At 31.0% G+C, this 24,497-nt stretch overlaps 1 protein-coding gene across 3 annotated transcripts in view; it reads right to left on the bottom strand.

Moving 5' to 3' along the window:
* Positions 1–24,497, bottom strand: part of LOC136990201 (sushi, von Willebrand factor type A, EGF and pentraxin domain-containing protein 1-like) — a 104,831-nt gene that overhangs the window by 61,028 nt on the left and 19,306 nt on the right. For 2 of the 3 annotated variants that reach the window (XM_067288572.1, XM_067288571.1), the window contains exons 5-10: positions 23,946–24,125; positions 16,245–16,312; positions 15,173–15,323; positions 12,969–13,151; positions 6,390–6,566; positions 1,480–1,656 (exon numbers count right to left, since the gene is read on the bottom strand). In XM_067288572.1, the coding sequence (XP_067144673.1) occupies positions 1,480–1,656; positions 6,390–6,566; positions 12,969–13,151; positions 15,173–15,323; positions 16,245–16,312; positions 23,946–24,125 (936 nt within the window). The remainder of the gene's footprint in view (positions 1–1,479; positions 1,657–6,389; positions 6,567–12,968; positions 13,152–15,172; positions 15,324–16,244; positions 16,313–23,945; positions 24,126–24,497) is intronic. The other variant, XM_067288573.1, reaches the window with a different exon arrangement.

The raw sequence follows: 24,497 nt of genomic DNA on the forward strand, positions 1-24,497 counted from the left end.
TTCCATTTTATATTTCTCCCCAGATAAGAGACTTCCAAGTATATTTTTAAATAAATAAAAAATATTATTACACGATTCCTAGTTTCATGCAATAAAGAAGAACTAGGAGAAAAGACTAAGAATGATAATCAAAAATGAACACATCAGAGACAGGTCTGAGATGGTCATAGTTAGAAATGAATATAGAAATGAAGATTTCAATGATTTAAACATATAGGAAGGCAGAGATAGCACATGAATAAAAAAACAGTCATCATTTTTATTTCTGTGTTTAGAATTTTAAAATCTCAAAAAATAAATAAAGATAATAATGTGGCTGTACGTCATTTTCTGTTTTTGTCTTTTTGTTGTTCTTACATTTTTCCCTGTTCTTTGTTCTTTCCATCTTCTAAAACTTTCTAATCTCCTTAATTTAATTCTTCTTTCTTGGAGGCAAGGGCAACTTCCTGGAATCCCAAGTAAAATGAGTACAAGATTACCTGAGGGCATACGAGGTAAAAAAGGGCCACTTTTTGGGTTGGTGCTCAAGAAGAGAAGACCACGAATTAAGAGATTTATTAGTGTGTCCAATAGCCAAGAGACGGGTGAGGCGAGAACTTCATGTGGAAACTGAAATTCCCAGGCCAAAGTTAGTGTGTTAGAGCTGGCATTTCAGCTTGACAAGTCCAAACGTGTGACCGGCTACTGGGATAAAATATACAAAAATCCTCAAGAATCAAAGAAAAGGAAGACTTAAGCAAAAATTGTGTGTTTAAGAAGCTTCCACATGATCCCTCGTGGTAACCAAACAACATTTGCAATGCCTGGGTATTCTTTCCTATCCTATCTGCCATCTTCACTACTTTTAACTCTCTACCATCTATTTTCTTCTAGGTATAATTTAGTATTAAGAATTAGTATTAAGGAGAAATTTTTGTAAATATTATTGTTAATTTCTTTTTGTACTAATTGCAATAATTTTTGTAATTGTTCAATAAATAACCAGATTTTGAGTTAGTCAACAACCCCTAGAGCTGGAATCCCTTTGTACCTGTACTTTATTATCACATAAAAAATTACTTTGTCTATCTTCTACTTCATGTGTATTTTTTCTGGGTGTTTGCCCTTATCAGTCAGCAAAACCTTTTCTTAATTATCACAATAAAAAGCTTGAAACAATTCAATTAAAAAAAAGTATAAACTGATATTTGGAAATTGTCTTTCAGATCTATTAACAAATTTTACTTAAAAGATATAAATTTACACAAATAGAAATATTCTAATTAGTAGAAATATAGTAATATATTTTCTGGCGTATAAGACGACTTTTTAACCCAGGAAAATCATCTCAAAAGTCAGGGGTCATCTTATACACCCAGTCGTCTTATATGCCAGAAAGTACGGTAGTCTTATACGGCAAGTATATCCCAAACTCTATATTTTAACTATAAAAGTCAGGAGTTGTCTTATATGCCGGAAAGTATGGTAAACTCTTCCTACCTAGTTTGCATAGTTCATCTGGCAAGTCTGGCCATTTGTAATTCTTACATTGAATATAATTAACTGCATTAACATATCCTTTTTCACAAACAATCCTATACCATTCATTATTTCTAATAGATATATTTTCCACTTTTATGCCTTCATACTTTTGTAATTCTTTAGTATTGCATTCAACTAAAACAAAGAAATATTAAATTAATATAAAATTCATGTTAAAATCATTATATAGTACATTTTTAAAGAATTAAATTTCTACTACTTTTGCATCATACACCATAAATACAAAAATAATTGACAAAAATATTAAATAATTTTCCTAAAATTACTGAAAATTAAAACATTCAAAAAATTATTTAAAGCTGTTTATGATAAATATTAAAAATAATATTTAAAATTGTATATAGGGTGGTTATAATTAAACAGGTGATTTTTAGAACTCAGTGTAGAAAGAACTATTAGACCAAACGCAACCAAATTTAATGTGCATACTTTCCTGATCGTGGAATTTAGATTTCAAATAAAAATTTAGCTTCAAAATTTCTCAATGGAGGAAATTTGGCATCAATGTTGCTGCAATTTGCATATTAGATAGGTTGTAGAACAACTTAAAGTTTGTAAAGAGTCGCAAAGCACGTAGATTAGCAACAAGTTATGGTTTATAATCAACTCTTAATTTAATAAATACATATGCTGTTAAACTTGAAAGCTCAACTTAAAATTACAAGTGAATAAGAAATAAATGGAAAATTAATAAACAAAAAAATTCTATTAATTAATAATATCAATTTTAGAATACCGTAAATAAATGTTCAAAAAATTATTTTACTTGAAATAGTTTGTGTAGCTTAATCTCTATTTTTAACAATAGAGATTAAGCTACACAGTTAGTTGCTAATTAATTAATTTTATTTTTATTTATTAACAAATAAATTTAATTTGAATTCTCAACGTCAGATGTGGTAGCTGTATATACGTAATGTGAATGAAAGTCTCTTTAATCCGAATAAATAAATCTGGTAGACTTCCTCACAGCTATCAGGTTAGGTATTCCTTTATTGAAATTTACAAATGCATTTCGGGTTTATGTAGCGTAAAGATCATCTACACGTGCATTTTTTGTAAATTAACTAAGTGTTTTGTTATTTTTAATATCTGTAGCATTACGCTGAGGAGGGGCTTAAATGCTACATAAGCCCGAAATGCATTTGTAAATTTCAATAAAGGAGTACCTAACCTGATAACTGTGAAGAAGTCTATCGGATTTATTTATTCAGATTAAAGAGACATACATTCACATTAATTTGAATTCTTTTGTTAATTTAATGAAAATATTAAACTAAGTTATAACTTTTTGAGCAGGAAGTAGTTTTTAATAATTAACATTTTTAGTCTTATTAAATTAATTTTTTTAATTCTTTGAAGAAAGAAAGAATTAAAAAAAATGTAATATCAAAAAGACATCAATACATAACTTAAATTCCATCGTTAAATTAATTAATAAATAAATGTAAATATTATGACACACACCTTATATTGCTGAAAACCAACATTTATTGAAGTGAAAATGTTGAAGTGTAAATACATGTAAAGCTTAATATATAAACCCCCCTATAACAAGGAAAACTCCCTAAAACATTAATAAAGATTTGATGATAAAAAAAAAAATTATAAATTCACCAGCTTTTAAATAATAAATTTTGTAAGACAATTTAATGATGATACCAAAGATATTTCAACAAAAAAGTTAAGTATTTTGTAGTTTCCCAGACTAAAAATTTGTTTTTTCTTTAGGAGGAGCAAAAGGTCATTCAATAGATAAACAATTGTACTTCATCCTTTCTTAAATATAAATGGGCATCAATACATATTTGCATAACAATACTTCCATCTGTGGAGTATCACTAAATATATAAAACCATTAATTACATGTGTTGACAGTACTGTTTGACAATAATTCCTTCAAATTAAAGTTTGCTTTTTTAATTTAATGTTTACACTATCATCATCAGTTGTACCTGAAACATACATCTGATGAAATTGGATTAAAGTTCAATGTACTTAAATGTCCTTCTGGTTAATCCTAATCACTACCTATCAATGTAGCTACCTTCTAAAACATTCCATTTTATATTCCTTCTTCTTTTACTCTTGCAATTCTGTATCGGTGAGGCCCAGAGTCCAATTCTCTCATCAAACATACAAAATTTCAATTCATTTAAGAAAATTTTTTGTTACAAAAAATGTGTAAAAATAGATGTCATGAAGGTATGAAACAAATAGTATGGTCAAAACCCCATAAGGTCATAGGTTGACATAAACTAACAGGTTAGAATATTTAAAATGTCAATCAGGAAAACTAAGTTTTAACTCCGATGCTCGTAAACATGACAAAATTTGGAAATAAACAAGGAAATGTAGTATCCCTTTGAAAGAAAAACTATCACATTGTAAGTAAAAAAAAAAACACAAAAAAAATTCTTAAGTGTCAAAAAAGAAAATATCACCATATGAGATACAAGCAAAAGTTTCAAAGTTCAATCAAAACTTACGGATGAAGTCAAATGAAGGTGTAAAATTGATTAATAATGAGTGATCTTTCCTGCACCCGAACTGGTCGTCTCAACTGGAAAGAGGAAAGGGACCCATCAGGAGGTGGAGAGAGAAAATTGGGACCAATAAAATTAAGAATTTCTGAAATTAATCTTTAGAAACCCCAAAATTCAAGGACAAATGGTTGTTGTTTCACCCTCACTCAACCTGTTTGTCTTCTGTCATTTTTCCTTGTCTTGAACTTCAACTTTGTCTCTTCATTTTTGTACTGCTGATAACTATGTCTGGATGGCCCTGGGGCAGATTGACTTCCAGCCAGTCTGCCCCAGGGCCATCCAATCACCATCGAAACTCCATCTGATTACCATTGGACTTAGGTCACTGTTGGATAACTGGTGAACTGTGGACCAAACTTTCCACATTTTGTTTCCAACCCAGAGAAGAAATTCTTTACTGGAATTATGTTACAAACAAACAGTTTGTTATGTAAAAGTGACCTGTCCCAGTGATGACAACCACACCTATATTACATTTGCACCTCTAGGCAATCACATACAATGCAACGTTGGCTCCTATTTATGAAGAAATAGCATGCATCAACAATTTCAAACTGGCCTACAAAAGGAACCCACACATCTTTTCTCTCCTCAGAAATGCCAAAGACCTGCCTATTTGGTGACACTCCCCAGACATATACAGTAGACTCCTGTATAATGTGCTCCCGTAAAACGCGACGAAAAAATTGCGACCAGTTCTCATACAGCGCAATAAACAGTCCCGTATAATGCGTAAGATAAATTTAACATTTTCACATAGTTTCTGATTTTTTGTTTAGAAAAGCGAATGCATGCACTTACCTGTTGTTTATATATGAATAGTGAAGCTGATAGTTTAAAGAAGTAGTGGTTTATAAAAAAATAATAATACATACTCATTTAAAGATATAAGAGGAAAATAATTTTATTCAACTTAAAATAAAATTATGCACTTCACTGTTTAACATTTATTCACTATCGGAAGTATTAACAAATAAGATCCAACGATGCCATTTTGTTAATATTGGTTGTACAGTACAGATTTATTGACAACCGCTACAATTTACAGACTCCTGAATTTGCATAAATTGATCTGTCCCGTATAACGCGATTTCCTACAACATGGAATGTATCCCCCACATTATACGAGAGTCTACTGTACTCCATCCCCTTGATCTACCACAAAACCAAGATATGAAAGAAATGAATTGGAATACGTTGGAGCTACCAGAAGACAGATCACTTCCTGCATATAAAAACACCAAATGAACATTTCCAGAGATCAGTGAACTTGTGCTTCTGACCCAAGTGTAGATGCCCATTTTGATAAGACCAGCATCCTCCACTGCATGTCTGACAGGGAGCAACTCCCTACCTTGAGCTGCTTGAAATATATAGAGCAGTGTTGAATAAGAAGGAAATCAACTTTAAGGATAATAACACGTTCCCCAACCCATGGAAATTTTTACTTCATCACCTGTAAACGATGGGTTCATACAGGGATTGTCTCCTCTAATCAGCAACTGCCCAGATCCAATCAACAAACAACAACTTGTTACATTCAATGTTTGAACATCACAGTTCCATTTTTTCTATAGTCTGATGATGTCCAATAAAATATAGACAAAAACATTTGTGTAGTAAAGAACTTTTGCTGTATTTTTAGGCTATTGCGTTAATTGAATAGAATATAATATATCCAGCATTTAGCTGTTGTCTTCTAGTAATATCTCATTTGCATTCTTGAAACTTGCTTTTAAATATCTTTTTTTGTTACTCCAACAAAACATAAGACTGAGGTTTGCTTTTTAAGAATAAAACATATTTCTAAGAAAGCTAATCATTCTGGATTGGGCAGGGTAACACCATGTAGGACAAACAATCAAAATCTGGAACTAAGTCCCAGAAAATGACCTTTATTCACACAATTTGTCCTGCTTACAGAACAATTTCAGAGAATCATTTAAATGTTGATAATTTATCATCCTCATTCATCTCATCATAGACTATTTAAATGTTCTAGAAAAATTTTGCTGAATTGATCTAAAAGTAACTTTCCTATGGAAAGATAGCCAAAAAATTAAACCATTCCTATATCCAAGACAACCTTAAGCAGATAGTGATAACAAACTTATGGACTGCCTAAAGATTTTTATTATGAAATTTAGACATATCAAATTCATTTTAATAATTAATTTCTGTATTAATTAAAAATAAAAATAACTCAATAAAATTAGACTATTTTTTTATTAATTATTTTTATCTAAATTATTGAATTAGTATATTAAAACAGTTATTTTTAGTTTATAACCTCTTTCTTACCTGGTTTGCATGGTAAAGATTTAATTTCCCAAGTGCCACTTTTACAAGCAATTTTGTTAATATATTTTTCATATCCTTCTTTACAAAGAACATCAAGAAATTCTCCTGATTCATAATATCTTGGATTTTTAGTAAATAAGCCAGCAATCCGATTCAAAGTGTAAGGATGGCAACGAGCTAAAATGAAATATTATAAATTTAATTAATTTCAATAATTATTAAATTAGATTTTTCCTTTAAATATTATATATATATATATTATATATATATATATATATATATACACACACACACACACATTTTAGATATGTTTGTCAGTAGTTTCAGTGAGAATCATGGAAATTATTATTGTTTTATTTGACCAATATAACCTGAGTGAAGAGGGCTGTAATGAAACAGTCATAATGCATTTTAGAATGGCCAAAAAAATATACATGTTTATAGTAAATGTACAATTAACAAAATAATAAAGAAAAAACAAATAGTCACAATAGGTGATAAGTCCTTACATATTGAGAAATAGTAAACACTAAATATTTATAACAATGTAACTTAATAGACTGCCTTAAGTAATTTTGACTAATCTATATATACTTAATTAGCCAAGTTGTGGCCCAATAAATCCACTATTATCATATGATTATTAAAATTGAAAAAATAAATAAGAAGAAAATAATACTCTAATAAAAGTACAAAATCTTTAGATATTCATTGAGGTATATTATAGCACTTTTGTAAATCCAATACATGTAAAACAGTTTTATGCTCCCTCTTCTTTTCTAACTTCCAATAATTTCATTAATACCTTCCAATTTGGGCAATGGTTGCTCCATCTCATTTAACAAAAATTTCTAAGAAATTTGATAAATATTTCTTATTTTAAAGCAAACTTGCTAACCTCCCATTTACAGTTAATCTTAATGTTGCTAGATCTAGATTGGAACTTCCAATCTCTTACTGATTACATTAAATATTTTGATTGAAATATTTATAAAAAAAAAGTAATCAAGTTTTTATTCACCCTAACTGGCTTTTCCTGCAGGTTCCTCAAAGTTTAGCCCATTATCTATCTTGCATTTTTACCCCTTCTTTTAGGCTAATTCTTTCTATTAAGATCTTATTTTTAGCCTACTGTTCTTCTCAAAGCATTTGTTATGTCAACAATTTTTATATTTTGATTTATTACATTTTAAATATACAGTCAAACCTGTTTTTATGCAGTCTTTTTTTGTGCAAATTTTTATTTGTGCAGTTTTTTTTTGGTGTGATTTTTTTTTATTTGTGCGGTATAGTTGGCGACTAGTCTCATGCATTTTGTCATGTCTCACGTTGACTTATTATAGCTAAATAAACTTATTATAACATAAATGAACTTATTATAGTAATATTATTGCATGAATATGCGAAAAATAAAATAATTTATTTTTTAAGTCAACAAAACACCACCTGGACAAAAATATGTAAAACAGACGGTAAACAAGACAATGCAGTCAAGTGCTGACATCTGTTGTCAATAAATTCTACGTGTGTTTTAATTACGTTAATTAAACCTTCAAAGTGCTTTCACATTCCTGGACCATTAAGATAAGATTCATTTCAAAGCGTAAATTGAAGGTAAATGTACTGTATTATTTTTTCTATTTAGATATAAAATTTTAGGATTTTTATTTTATGTTTAGACATAATCCCTGAAAATGAATAAGGGCAAAAATAAAGCGAAAGGGAAGGTAATTTCCTTAGAAACTAAAACTACGATTTTAAAACGAGTTATTTTCTATGTGAGGCTTTTTTTATGCGGTCCCTATCCACCGCATAAAAACAGGTTTGACTGTATATGTAAATGTCTACTCTATAACAGAAAATCTTCTTTTGATCTGTAATTTATTTGTTTATTTTAGAAGTAATTTTGTTTTATCTTATTATTTTTTTCATGCATTTGTTTGTTATATGTGTATTTTTTCTTTTGTTACTGCGTTTAAGGATCTTTTTTCTTTTTACTGAATTGGGAAAGGAAACTAATTGTCCAGTGTGTTAGACTTGGCACTTGTCAGAAAGATTAGTAAAAGAGCAGTTGGACTAGCATAACAGGTTATGTAACAAAGGAACAAAGAGTGCACAAAGATTACGCACAGTCTTGACTCACGGAAGGTCAGTGCTGGAAAGGGGAGAGTGAAATGAGGTCACCTTCCCCGAGGGGTCAATAACGGCACCAACCTTTTATTATGTCAGAAGAACATCTACAAAACATCGCAATCGTTGATTCCAACACACCCCCTCAACGATTGATCGTTAATACAATCCAATATCGCGAGTAAATTTATTAACCTTATTCGTGTCTAGCGGCTTTGTTAACAAGTCGGCCGTCATTCATTCACTCGGACAATAAATTACAGTAATTTCTCCCAAATTCTTTAAATCACATACAAAATGGTATTTTGTGTCGATATGTTTCGTGCGTTGTTGTGCTTTTCCTAATTCTAAAAGTCGTATACAACTTTGATTGTCCTCGAATATTTTGATAGGTGTTGTGATCGGTAGATTTATTTCTTCTAGAAGTCGTTTCATCCATACAGTTTCTTGAGTAGCTTCTGCCTAGGCTACATACTCCGCTTCGGTGGACGAAAATGCTACACACTGTTGCTTTTTACTGACCCAATGGATAGGACTTCCTTTTAGCAAGAGCAAATATCCTGTGTTCGATTTGCGGTCTATACGATCGCCTCCCCAGTCGGCGTCTACATAACATTTAAGTTCTAATTCTTCGTCGATATTTCCTAATTTAAGTTTCTTCTTTTTTGTCGAATTCAGATAACGAAAGATTCTTTTTACTTCCACCCAATCACTTTCCGAAGGTTTTGTTACTTTTCTCGCTAATATCGATGTACTTATCGCAATATCTGGACGCAAGTTAGTCGCTAGATATAATAAAGATTGAATAGCACTTCTGCATACATTATTGTTTTTGAACGTATCGGGCATTTCATTTCTTAAGTATACTGTATCCATAGGAATATTAGACGGTCTTGAATCGGATAAGTCAAATTCTCGCAATTTATTTTCGATATATCTTTCTTGGTGGCGTGAAAATACTCCGTTTTCGTCTCTTTCAAATTGTATTCCCAGATAATATTTTAAGTCACCTAAATTCTTGATTTTAAACATATCCTTCATTTCGGTTTCAAATATGTTAACGTTAATGTCAAATATGTTAACAGTTAATGTATGTTCGGCTGTGGCCATTGCTATTACGTCATCTACATGAATTGCTAAATACAAACATCTTTTATGGCCTCTGGTGTAAAGACAGGGATCAGCCATGCTTCTTCTAAATCCCTTAGATAGCAATGTTTCATTGAATTTTTCATTCCATTCATTTGCTCCTTGTTTCAAGCCATATATATTTTTCAATAATTTACAAACCATGTCCAGTGATCCTTCTTCGTATCCTTCAGGTTGTTTCATGTATACCTCGTGTGATAAGTTTCCATTTAAATAAGCTGTTTCGATGTCATAATGCTTAACTTTCATGTTCTTAATTCCGGCTATAGTTAGGAGTGTTCAAAGGGTGGCAGTTTTGATCACGGGGGCATATACGTCATTGTAGTCAAAGCCATACTTTTGTGTGTATCCTTGAGCGACTAAACGAGCCTTAAACAGTTAACTTTATTGTTTTCGTCTCTCTTAATTTTATATACCCATCTGCTTCCTACTGCAGTTTTACCTGGAGGTAATTTCGTAATTTTCCATGTGCCGTTATTTTTCATGGCTGCTATTTCCTGATTCATGGCTTTGCTCCATTCTTTGGAATGTTTGCCTGCAATTGCCTCGCTATATTCTCTCAGTTCTACTGCATCCTCTGTCACTGATAAATTTATTGTTTCAATTAACCTGATAGGAGGTACTCCCTTAGTAGTTCTTTCCAATCTCCTTAAATGTATGCCAGATTCTTCCATTTCTTGTTCCCTTGTTTTCATTTCGCATTCTTCTTTTAAATTCGTATTATCAACTGTTGTAACTTGTTTCGAATTTTCATTATCATCGTGTATATCAATTTCGGAGACTCTGTGCTTGACGTTTTCCAGAAAGTGAACATTTCTGCTTATCATCATCATATCAGTTTTCGTGTCAATTAATCGATAAGCTTTCGATGCTCTCTCGTATCCTACAAAAATTAGTTTTGTGGCTTTAGGTTCTAGTTTCTTTCGTTCTTTAGGTTTAAAAACATAGGCTGAGCATCCAAAAATTCTTATATGAGAGAGGTTTGGCTTCTTTCCATGCCATTTTTCGTACAAAGTTGTTTCACTCGCTTTAGTAATTAATCTATTCTGTAGGTAATTTGCACTATTCACCGCTTCTCCCCAGTATTTGTTCGGTAATCGAGCATCAATTAACATGCATCTTGTCATTTCTGTCAGGTATCTATTCTTCCTTTCTGCTACTCCATTTTGTTGCGGGGAATAAGGTGCCGTAGTTTCCCATAGAATACCTTCATTTTTAAAGAACGTCTTTAAGTTGGTACTTGAAAATTCACCTCCTCTGTCCGATCTGATTCGTTGAGGAGTTCTTCCAAATTTTGTTTGTACTATATTTAACATATTCCTTTATTTTATCGGGTACTTCACTTTTATGTTTAAGAAGATATATTTCGGTGTACCTACTGTAATCATCTATCATGGTTAAAATGTATTTGTTGCCTCTCGGTGTTGCTGTTTGCATTGGTCCGCATACATCAGTGTGTATTAATTCAAGTAATTGATAGGTTTTGGTTTCCGATTTCCTTGGAAAACTTTTAGCAGTCATCTTGGCTTTGATGCAATACTCACAAGGTTTGAATATGCGACATTTCTGAATATTTATTCCTGTAGCCAATTGTTTATTCTGCATCGAAATTATGGAGTTCATGTCACAGTGCCCTAATCTTCTATGCCATAAATGGATGCATTCCTTCATATCATTAACCACTGTAAGCGCTTTATGTGATTTATCAAGCTCATACAAACATGTGTTTGCTGTTGCCGATGCTACTGTTACTCCGTTTTTCTGGATAGAGCAAATGTTCCCTTCAAATTTTATGGTAAACCCTAATGTCGTTAGTCTTCTGACTGAGATTAAATTTCCTTTAAGGTGTGGCACATATAGCACGTCTTTCATATATATTCGACGTCGTTCGTTATTTTCATCCATGCAGGTTATCATTACATTGCCTTTATCTTCAGTGTATAGGGCTTGACCATTGGCTAGTATTACTCTCTCTCTCTATGTTTACTATTAATGGTTGTGAATAAATACTTCTCGCAACACATATGTGACGAAGCTCCCGAGTCTATGTACCATTGATGAATCTCGTTTTGTGTTCCTGTCTTAAAACATACATAGGATTCCTTTTCCGGGTGTTGTTCATCACTTTCCGCATAAATTTTGTTGATCTGATTTGGATGTTTTTCTTTCCATGTTGCATATTTCCTACATTCTTTCTTTACATGTCCCTGCTTTTTGCAAAAATAACAACTTTTGAGCAAATTCCTTTTCTGAGTTACTGGGCGTGCTCCCACTTTAAATGCTTTATCCGCTTCACATTCTTCATTTGATGAGGTCTTTCTTCTTGAGTGTTCTTCGATTAATTTATTACGTACTAACTCCTGAGTTAAATCTTCTGGACAAGTCTCTAGTGCTGTTATTAAAGTGCTATAGCTGTCTGGCAGGCTACTAAGTAATAATGCTATCTTTAATTTCTCAGCTAGAGTTTCTCCCAGTACCGTAAGACGATCAACCATTTCCTCCATGTTGGCCAAGTGTATCTCGATGTCGCCGTTTTCTTCTAGTTTTAAATTGCAAATTTTCTTCAATAGGTAAACTTTATTTGATAGTGTAGACTTAACATGGTGTTTCCTTATGGCTTCCCAAGTTCCTTTAGCTATAGTTTCCTTTCTTACTAATGGCAGTTGATTGTCTTCCATCAGGAGGCCTATCATGGAGCGCGCCTTTCCGTCCTTTGTTAACCAAGATGAGTCAGGATCCGAGGGTATTTCCTTTTGTATTACGTCCCATAACTCGTCTTTTATCAACAGCAATTCCATCTTATATTTCCAAATGTGATAATTGTTGTTGTTCAATTTAGTGATGGCAACGTAACTTTTATCCGCCATTGTGAAGTCTTTTGTTCTCGCCGAATATTCTTCTTACGTAAATTTATTTAGTTTATATTATTCCTTGAATTTACCTTTATGTTTTCCTTACACTTAATTAGTTGTTGCTATAACTGGGCCCATAACCTGTCAGACTTGGCAATTATCGGAAAGATTAGTAAAAAGGCAGTTGGACTAGCGTAACCGGTTATGTAACAAAGGAACAAAGAGTGCACAAAGATTACACACAGTCTTGACTCATAGAAGGTCAGCGCCGAAAAGGGGAGAGTGAAATGAGGTCACCTTCCCCGAGGGGTCAACAACGCCACCAACCTTTTATTACGTCAGAAGAACATCTACAAAACATCACGACTGTTGATTCCAACACAGTGACTTCCTATTGTATTTGTAAATAAATAAATAAATGTTCATATATAAAATTATGTAAACTCACTAGTTTTACATCTTGCTTCTCGAACTTGCCATTTTCCAAAGTTGCATCTTGCTGTTTTATTCTGTAAAATAATGTCTGATTTCAAACACGCATCAACATATACAACAATACTTCGATGCTCATTTTCATAATTTTCCAAAGGTCTTCCTTTTCCATTAATGGGAGGTGGGCTCCTACATCGAGCTAATGTAAAAGCAAATTAATCAGTGTTAAAATTTTATCTATTATTTAAAGTTCACTTATCTTTTAAATAAATAATAAATAAAGATAATTATTTTAGCTATTATATCATAAATATACTAAATACTAAAATAATTTTTAATAAGACAGTTATTATTGACACAATATTAAAAAATGAAATCAAAGTTCTAAATTATAGTAAGAATCAAAAATACATCTATAGAATAAACAGTAGTTACAAGTTTGAGTTCTATTGTGAATACATCTTTTCATCCAAAATATTGTAAATGTATTTATTTCTAATTATTAATTTTAATACAAGATGATGATTTAACTATCTACTTTTAGTCCATATTATATAATAACTGTAAATAAATTAATCAAGTTATTGTCCAACAACAAATCTGCAGTATTATTTAAAAAATGTAACTAAATTTGTTAGTACAGTCAAATCTCAGTTTTCAAACTTAATTTGTTCCTAAAAGTTGTTCTCAAACCAATCTGTTCTGAAATCAAAACAAATTTTCTTATAAGAAACAATATAAAATGGATTAAACTGTTCCCAATCCCAAAAAAAAGCCTTTTTAGTTGCATTTCATGCAAAATGCCTACAAATGTAAAATCTAAACCATTACCTTACAAAACTGCTATAGAGACTCAACTCTTAGTTATATTTCATGCAGGTAGTCAATCAATCAAGACCAACAAGTACTTTATCCATACTTTCTGAAATATTATGTTTCAAATGATTTGATTTAAATTTTAATTAATTAATTGACTTTGATTTTATTTTTAATTTTAGATTCAGTTTTGGTGTAAAAACCAGATTTTTAACTATTATTTTATTATTTTTAGTTTTAATTAACTGCATGTGCATGTGCATTGAAAAAAATACACTCATTGTGTAAATACCATTTGTTGTGCACACAAATTCTCTCTTGCTCTCATTGTGAAAGCATCTATTGTAATATGCTAGTGCAGGGTGGTTATAATTAAAGTTGCCCTATTCAGACCCTGTCTAGAGCCCGTTCTTGTGGATGTATATTGATAAAACTTGGTATATATGTTATATGGACCACGGGGAAAAGGAAAATGCAAAAGAATATTTAGTTCGAATTGTCACCACTAGGTGAAAAAATGGCGCACGAGTAACAAGAAACACAAAATGGAAACAAGCTAAAGGTTTTTATTCACAACATTTGTTCAATGTTCAATCCATTTGCATCAATTACATGTTCAAAACACCTTACAATGCAATCCATTTGTATCAGTCATGTGTTCAAAACACCTTACAACATTGTAAGGCATTTTGAACATGTAATTGATGCAAATGGATTGAACATTGAAGAAATGTTGTGAATAAAAACCTTTAGCTTGTTTCCATTTTGTGTTTCTTGTTATTCATGTGCCATTTTTCACCTAGTAGTAAAAATTTGAACTAAATATTTTTTTTGCATTTTCATTTTCCCCATGGTCCATATAACATATATACCAAGTTTCATCAAAATATATCCACAAAAACAGGCTCTAGACAGGTTGAGTAGGGCAACTTTAATTATAACCACCCTGTATGTTTTCAGTGCTTTTTTGCTTTATTTTTGGTATCAGAAAGTTTTCAAAACCACGTGCAAAACACAATAAGGTTTGTAAGTTTTATTTATAATTAATGCTTTGTTGTTAGAATATTACTTTGTAGAAAGTTTTAATGGTAAGCAGTAAATTACATAACCTGTAAATATGAAAATAAATTATACCCAATTCAATAGTATATTTGTATAGTATAGTATGTATGTAATATATAGTACGTACGTATGTATAGTATGTATATTTTAGTTGTCAGAGAAGGAGCAGATACACCAAGTGATCAAATAAAAAGGTTAGTTACAAGAAGAAAAGTGAGGAGTTCAGAATTTCATAAATTAGATTTGGTAATACTGTTAGCTGGTATAATCTGACTGACTTGTCACAAGTCATTAAAGCTACAAATTAAGACTACAGTTTATGCAAAATAATCAGATTATTACCTGGATGACAAGCAGGTTTTGGTTCAAAATTTCCAGAATTACAGGTAATTTCTACATCTCCTTCATACCATTCTTCTGTTGGTATTTCATAATTAGGATTACATCGTAAAAATAGTTTTTTTCCATGTTCTATTTTTGTTTCAGGTTTTATCTGAAAGACGACGACTATAAATTATAATTAAACAATAAGAATATATTCTACTTCATTAATAAAAACTTTTAACAAAGTTTGCATGTATTGATCTCGTTAGTGTCTGAAAGTATGAAAAATAATCAAATAGTTGAATATTTAAATTAAATTAATACTACGTTCTAAATGGTCAATGAACTTTTGATTGATTTTGACAAAAATAAATTTAAAATTCTATTATTTTACCAATGTGCTATCTTATTTATGTTATTAGATTCAAACTTACACAATAAATATCTGTAACTATGTTTCTATATTCTCATTCTGAAATGTCATGTTCATATAATTGAAACTTAATTTTATTATGTAATAATTGGTTATGTTTTTGTAAATTTATGCACTAATTCATTATACAAACAACTATACATATTAATTAGTAAAAATATTTTTCTACAAGAATAAAATTTTAATGTCATTTTTAAAATAAAGAATTAAAAATAAACTCATTTAAAAAATTAAAAGATAAAACTTCAAAAACAAAAAATCCCTAAAAAACTTTGAATCTCTTCGGCATTAACATTCTATGTTGGAATGAATATAAATCTCTGATGTATTTGAATTCAAATGTATTCAAATTTTAAAAAAGAAAACATCAGAGTCTTATATGCATTCCAAGATAAAACACTAACAAGAGAAATTCGATATTTTAGGGGATTCTACCTGAGGAAGACACTATGTGTGGACCAAAAACATTAGTAATAGAACAGTTTTTGCAATTAAATGCAAAATACAATAATGTTTGCAAGTTTTATTTACATTGATTAATGCTTTGTTGCTGGAAGATTACTTTATGTGAAATTATTAATATAAAACCATAACACAATAATTATAATAGACAGACACACTTATAAAAACAATAACTAAATATTATATTTCACTTACCCGAGTAAAGTATCGATATTCATGTTTACCCATTGCACCTCTTCCAAGTTTTGGGACAGTACAAAGACCTATACAAAAATTAATTAGACTATAATACAGTATGCCAAATGATGATTACAATAAATGATATAAAAATTATACCACCATATGACAAATGTTGATTACAATAAAGCTGGGTAACCACATAAGCAATTTCATCATATCAAACAAGCACATAATCAAATGACTTCCACAAGATTTGCACAGTTGATATCCACTATGTGATTTGCATTTTATTCATACACTATCTGGCAAGAAGAAAGGAGAATAAATCAAAGATGGATGACAATGACACGACGACTTAGTGACATACCTGCTTTATAGAAAAAAGAAAAAGAAAACAAAATATCGATTTTCATCTATACACTTTCACCTCTTTAATCAAATATTTCTGGAAAATTGCAAACTTCTATTAATTTCTCAGTTGATGTATTCATCCACTGAGCCGTTTTGTAGAAAATGATGTCAAACCATCTTATTTGTTGTTGATTGGCTGCATCTGACTTGCACAATGAAAAAGTACTGTACATCCAGCTCATGCATCTAATTTATGCCTAACTGCACAATTTAGATGCTCATTTTTTCTAGGTCACACATGTTAGTGCCAAAAATGTTCAAATCTTGTAGTGAAATTGCTCGTGTGAGTACTCAGCTTAAGTGATATAAGTTATTATATCATCACTTATTGTAATCAGCATTTGGTAATAATTATCATTATCTTTAAGTATATAACATGAAAAGATATGCCTGTCAGTCTCAATATGTTGCTGATAGCACTCAATTGTCATTTGTCTTATCCAGTGCTCTAATATTAACTATTTTAAGCATTATTTGCTCACAGCATAATAGTTTAAATTATTCACATTTCTTAGTTTAATTATAAGCTATCTAAATGGTACAGCAAAAATCAGTAAGCAAATAGTACTGAATGAATTATAGTAATTCTAATTATTATTAATTAATAGTATCTTCAAATTATAAATTTTATAACTGTTTTAACATGTCCTTTACTGTCAGATTCAATAAAACTAGAATTTTCATCAATTGTAGTCTTCGAAGTTAAGACAATGAAGAAAATATACATTTTCAAGTCTATGTTTTAATCCATTTTTTACACCAGCCACAGAAGTAACAGCTAAAAATACATGAAGATAAACTTCACGAAAAAACAAACAGTAAGTAGAAAATTCACATGGTTAAAACGATATCAACGTCAGCCTTTCTATGGAGGATCTGACGTTTTCACATTAAAAACGGAAGTATAATCTTCTTATCATACCATCAAGTCCTTAACATATTTATAACTGGTCTGGCCCTCTAGTGTGGTTCTGAGTATTCCAATTTCATTCATTTACATGTCATTACATAACTCTGGATATCTTCTATTTTGAAGTTAAGACAATGAAGAAAATATACATTTTCAAGTCTATGTTTTAATCCATTTTTTACACCAGCCACAGAAGTAACAGCTAAAAATACATGAAGATAAACTTCACGAAAAAACAAACAGTATGCACAATTTAATGCAAACAGTCAGCCTAATACATATTTATGTCACAATTTCTGAACAATAAATGCAAAAATCTTTCAGGATCAAACTTGAAAGCATCATTTTATCACAGGTTCACAGGTTTCCAAGAGAATTCAATCCTTACTATGTCTGCACAACAGTGCTTATAAAAGAAGCTTTCTCTACAGTTGTAAGCACACCAATTAGGGGTGGTTTTATGCCCTTTCGTCAGGATGGTCTAAGGCCCTTGCATATGTGGGTGGTGGTTTGCGTAGGAGGCAGAAAAAGACAAGTGTTTATAAAAAACCGTTTATTTTGTCGATATATGCTTACACCTGTGGGACTGTCCAAAGCTATCAAAGTTTGGATCCTCGAGATTCCTTTCTTCTCGGTAGTTGGTAGAGCATGCCCTGGGGCAGCGGTGATTAAATGGTCGGAGTCTGTACTTGTGCAAAGAATACTAGTAAGTTGGACTTCTCGTTCGTGATGGAATAAGATCTCTTCGTTTGTACAGGAGGATCAAACAGGCAGATTGCACGGGAGGAGTTTAATGGAACAAATGAACTAACAAACAGTTCGAACTCTTGTTCTTGGACACTCAGGCTTATATAATTTTTCATTCTCAATTTCTTTTCCAATTGGTCGGGCTATCCCTTCCTCACTCTCGGTCTCTTACCTGTCTCAAGGAAGAATTTGAGATAAAGTTAGGTCACAAGAAAAGTCTGCCCAGGTTGGTTTATCTGACACCATCCTCTTGACTCTGATCACGATTCATTGATGACTGAGACGCTCATGCTCATATTGCATCTCATCACTTCCTTATTCTTATTGCATTTTAAGTTTTAAACAATTTCCCCCTTTTTATTTTCTTTTATTCTAAATATTGTTTTCCATCTATTCTTTATGAGCAACAATGTCAAAGTCCGATGTCGCCATCTCGACACTTATATTACTTGTTTTCTCGATGATTTAATTTAAAAAATATGCATTTCCTTTATAATTATGGACTATTTCCGGGACCTCACACAGTAATGCCAGCCATTCAGAGTTGCTCTTTACTTGCTAATAAGTTGTTCTCAAGTCATTCTCCATTTATCATTCATTAAGCAGAATCAGTGCTTAAAATCATTAGGTCAATCCTATATTTTGGCAATACACCTCATCTCTAAATCAAATTTTTGCTATTATTAGCCATAAACTTTGACCATCAACTTCTAGTCAATAACAATGCCAGCATTTACTTCCTATACATAGTTTGAATGAAACTAGAAAAAGGGAGAGCTTTTCACCCTATGAAATAGTTATCATTACATTAATCAAACCTGTAAACATTCACAAATTGGAACATATATTTAATATAGCCAAAAATGTTTACCATATCAATTAAATTCCTATTTTTCTGGAACTGAAAAGGTGTTTGGTGTGTTAGTTTTCACTTAGTTTTTGACAGTTATATTTTTGGTTCATTTTTTAGTCCAGATCAGGAATCCCCAAAGTGGTCAATATCAACCCCTGGGATTAATAAGGCAATTTTGGAGGGAGGTCAAATAAAAATGGTTCATTTAGTCCAATGGGTTGCAGTTCAGAATGTAAATTTGCATACTAAGTAGATCTTTTCTATGAAAATTGATGTGTGAATTAATATTGGTTCACCAGATTTATTTATTTATTAATCATTATTATTATTATTATTATGTTGGTGATATATTATTAAGTGAGATATACTCAGTTAACACCGGTGGCTGTGTACTATGCGGAACCAAAGTCAAGGCATTTATTATTATTATTAACTATACTATGAGAAAAAAAGAAGGTTGATAAAAGATCAAGAAATCTTTCAAGGAGTTGACAGTCAAAGAAAGTTTGGGGACCCACTGGTCTAGATCAATCCGAGTCTTGTTTTTGGAATGATATCTACTGATTTTTTAATTTTAGACAACATATTTCATTCCTGACTAGAAATACTGTTTTTCTTGATTTGGCTTTCTCTGAAGGTACTTCTATTTCTGCCCATTCAGTTTTTGATCTTTTGTCCAATCACTATGCTGTTTTCTTAGATATTCTGTCTTTTCTTTATCTCTCCATACCCATAAAAATGCATTCCTGTTCCTTTATGAAATCACGTAGATTAGAAACTTATCTTGTCCTTTCTTTCTTCTTTAAGCCGGGTCCTTTTTGAATGATGAATTCATTTCAATAAAACAAAAAATAAATCTTATCTATGAATAATAATGATCATACAAACAATTTTGGGTCAATTTAAATCTTTTATCCTTTTTTAAAATTCCAGCCAGAGACAAATAATGGTAAACAACTTGAAAATAAAATACAATTCTTCATTAAAATGACCAACAATATAACGTTAAAAATACATACTTAATAAACTTGACACCTTTTATTGTGGGATCTGGTGCCAATTTCACATAGTACTAAAAGTTTTCATAATATCAATCTGGTCACAGTTGTATTTAAACAGTACTCTGAAGTCTCCTGGTGGAAATTCAGGAATTAAATAATATTTACATAATTACATAAATTGTATACTCCCAAGGATCATTTACATATTGTCATATCACTGAAAATATTAGAATGTTTATCTTTATTATCTTATTGAAGCTTGGCTAAAACCAATTCAACATTGCAGCATTCAGCATTAACTCATAACTAATTTACTTTTGACTCAACATAAAATTTTAATTAATCTTATAAAAACCTACATAAACAGCCATTGACAAAAAGTTATACACTAAGGAGATATTGGAATCAAATGAAACTTTACAGTATGAATGTAATGACTATGGGAATGAGTGATTACAATACCATAACAAACAAACGGTTTCCTGTGGAACAATATTACAATCGAAAAGAACTTTTAGTAACTTGTACGACCTGTTGGCGGACACATGCACCAATATGGCACGGAAGCATATAGGCACTATATGCCCATGACAGATTTGCCCACATGTTGCGCAAAACTGCCATTCCAAATCCCTCAAACTTGAAGATAGTTGAATCTGGTCCCACAAAACATTTGATGATAATTTGATAATTTTATTTTACAAAAGTTCAACTACTAAAATTTCATGTGTTAAAAGTATTAAATTTAGTTTTGCTATTATTCTAAACTTGCAATAAAACATTAAAAAAAATTATTTTATGAATTTAAAAAAAAAACATTAGACCAATAATTATTCAAATTAAAATAAAGCATGCGATGCCATAACATCATAAATGCCATATTTTCTTCTGAAAAAAAGTATTGTGGCAATAGCACTCTAAGTGGCTGTATTTTGAAGTTGAATTTATGTGCAAGCTACAACATTTTAAGCACCAAAGTGCAAGTTACAGATTATATTTACATCATTTTGTTATTCCAGAAAATTTGTAATGTAATGAGTGTTTTACCATTTTATTGTAAAATTGAAATGAATTCCTTTAAGTGTGAAATACGTGAAAAAAAAAAGAAAATGTGCAGAAAAGTGGAAGAACAACATTTGAAAGAAACAAAAAAATAGTGGCTTAAAATATACTTCCTTCATATCACAGAAAGTTACCTCTGTTGGTGGATCCTTTCTCAGGTTAAGTAAAAGACCTAACTTTTAATACTTCAAAAATATAGACCTAGACTTGAGATTTACAAGATATGGATATTCAGTATGAGTCATTGTGTCTGTGTGTGAGTGTACAACTTGTAAATGTGTTTCTTACAAGTCTGTTAAATTTTTTGTTTATGTTACAGGTGATATACAAGTGTGTCTTCACTTGCAGAAATGTAAGATTGGATTGGATTACCATCAGAAATGGTTCCAACAATTTTATGAACTGGCTGACAGAATAAGCAGCAGAGTTATCTTCAGACATATCTCCTTTTTATTAACTGGAGATGGTAAAAAAGGAGATGATATGGGAAGTACAATGATCCTTCTGAAAGTAGAAGGCAACACTCTTTCAGTTATCATTTGCTTCTTCCCAGTGGATGTAAAATAAGAGTTTGCCTTAAGACTGTGTAATACATTTGGGGTTACTGCAAGAAGGATTCAGTTGATTGGAGAAAAGATTTTGGAGGGAAAAATAGATGCTACTGATCAAAGAGGAGACCAGCACAAATGTATTGAAAAGTAGCTATGGACATAAAAAATAATTGAGCACATTAGGAATTTTCAAAGTGAAGAAAGTCATTATGCTCAAGTCAAAAGTACAGATAAAATGTATCATCATCTTATCTCAATGTTAGCAGAATGTATAGATCCTTCCTTGAGAAATATTGTCAATAGTACTGAGAGCAAAGCCCCAGTTACTTGACAATGGTACAATGAAATTTTCCTGACCAAGTTCAATCTATCTTTTTAAAGACCTCGCACGGACACTTTGCTTAACTTGTAACCGTCTTAATGTATGAATAAAAGCTAGCAATATGTCAGCAAAAACAGAGCAGAATTACATCACTGCAAAGCTGAAACAACCACAAAAGCTGACCAATGACATAAAAATGCAAAACCCTCAGATTCATATGTTAATCTTTTGACTTTCAGCAGCAAATGTATATACCACAATTAACATACACTGACATGCACTCAACAACTGGCATGATACAACTTTGAAATTCATGATTCAATCAAAGAAAAAAGATGCATGTGTTTGTGGAGTGAGAGTTTTGGAGGAAGAGGGTCTTTGGAAATATCATCCTGTATATACCATTATATTACCACTGAGGCTGATATTGGTGACCAAAAGAAGCTGACTTTGTGGTCCGACAACTGTGGTCAAAACAAATATCAATACATGATTGCCATGTATCTGGTGTTATTGGCCAATAATGTATTTTCAGAAATAACACACAAATACCCTGTAATGGGTCACACATTTCTCAGTTGTAATCAAGATTTTGCTCTAATTGAAAAACAGAGAGAAAAAAAAAGGCAAAGCCTACATGCTAAAGGATCTTGTGGACATTATTAAAAGTGCAGGAACCAAAAACCCTTTTACCAGTATTGTATTTGAGAAGTTCCGTGACTTTATATCAATTTCCCATGCATTTTTGAATATAACAGCATCCCAAATTTGAATCATATCAAATGACTTTGGTAAAGTTATGGTTGCTAAAGGTGGAGGTAAAGCAGCAAGATGGTGCAGTGGGATTAATGTGCTGAAAGATGGAGTTAGCATTGATAATTTCAAAAATCTTCCACTTCCTCTTGCCTACTCCCATTTTGGGATTCTTTAAAGGAAGAAACCTGACATTGGTAAAATGATATCATTTTTAAATCCAAGAGCACAAACCTATTTCAAGGAGATGCTAGCAGAACCAGATAACTGAATGCTAGATAGGTAATAGTTAACCTGTATAAGTTTGTTATTTGATATTTTCAAAATGATATTCTCACTTCCATTAATCTTTCAAATTTGAAATTTTTAAATACATTTTAATTTTTATTACACTAAATATCTTATTTACATTTCTCTGTACTTTGTTTATTAATAGGACTTATTATACTCATGTAATAAGTCCTATTAATAAACAAAGTCCATGTAGAAAGTATATACACAGAAATGTAAAACAGTAAAGACATAGCAGAAAAAAGAATAAATATCTTATTGTTTATATTTTCCTTTATTTATCATAACTATATTACAATTGATAAAGATCAAAGTCTAACTCCAAATATCAAAACTGTGGGCCCAACAGTGATGAAGCCAGGAAGCTGTCACCAGTAGATTATTGTCAGTTTTTAATGTTAAAATTGAGTTTGATTTTTTGTAAATGGTGTTTAATAATTTAAATGTAAGTTTTCAGTATTCAAAATTGTTTTTCAGCTGTAGAAACATTCATTTTATGACTCAATTGTTTTTGGTATTTATAACCATGTGCATTTACAACATTAAGGCTCTAACTCTGGTTTTAAACTGTTTTTGTTTCCTTACTATTATACTTATGTGTTTGAAATTAAACACAATGTTTTATATCTGTTTAAAATGTTAAAATAATTTTTCTAGCATTTGATTAAAGTTTGTTCACTAGAAAAAGTTTTTTTTGGCATTTTTAACATTATGGCATTGCATGCTTCAAATATTATTAATGCTACTTTAACTAATAAAACAAATAAATTAAAATTATTTACTTAAATACTATTTTATAGCAACTTTTTACTTACTGGCACACTTGGGGGTTTCAAAACTCCATTTTCCAGTTGCTAAGCATTTAGCATATGTATTTCCAATTAAATTAAAACCAGAATTACAATTATAAACAACCAAGCTTCCTACATTTCGTTTTTCATTCATCAATGTTGCTATTCCATTAAGTGGTTGCAATGGTTTTGGACAAAGCATCTCTATAAAGAAATTTTATAATTAATCTCTTCTAATTTGACATCTGTTTTAATTTAATACAAGGCATGTTCAAATAAATTATAATTTTATAATTAAACAAAAACAAATATCATACATTGACATTTATTGCCTTATTTTTTAATGTGATTCCCTCTTTTGTAATACATTGGCACCATGAGTTGGATAGCTTCTGGATTCCCCATAAAAAGTCTATTGGATGCAGACTTACCACTCATGAACAATTTGTTATTCTTTGTTATAGGTAAAAAAAAATCAGACTTGTGTGTACAGAACAGCAGACAACAAATGCAGACCATACATAACTTTTCTGGCAGGACCAGTGAAAACAGCCATCCAAAATAAGAGGAGAGAGA

The sequence above is a fragment of the Centruroides vittatus genome, unplaced genomic scaffold, assembly GCF_030686945.1.
Source record: "Centruroides vittatus isolate TY-2023 unplaced genomic scaffold, ASM3068694v2 scaffold_861, whole genome shotgun sequence".
Lineage (NCBI taxonomy): Eukaryota > Metazoa > Arthropoda > Arachnida > Scorpiones > Buthidae > Centruroides > Centruroides vittatus.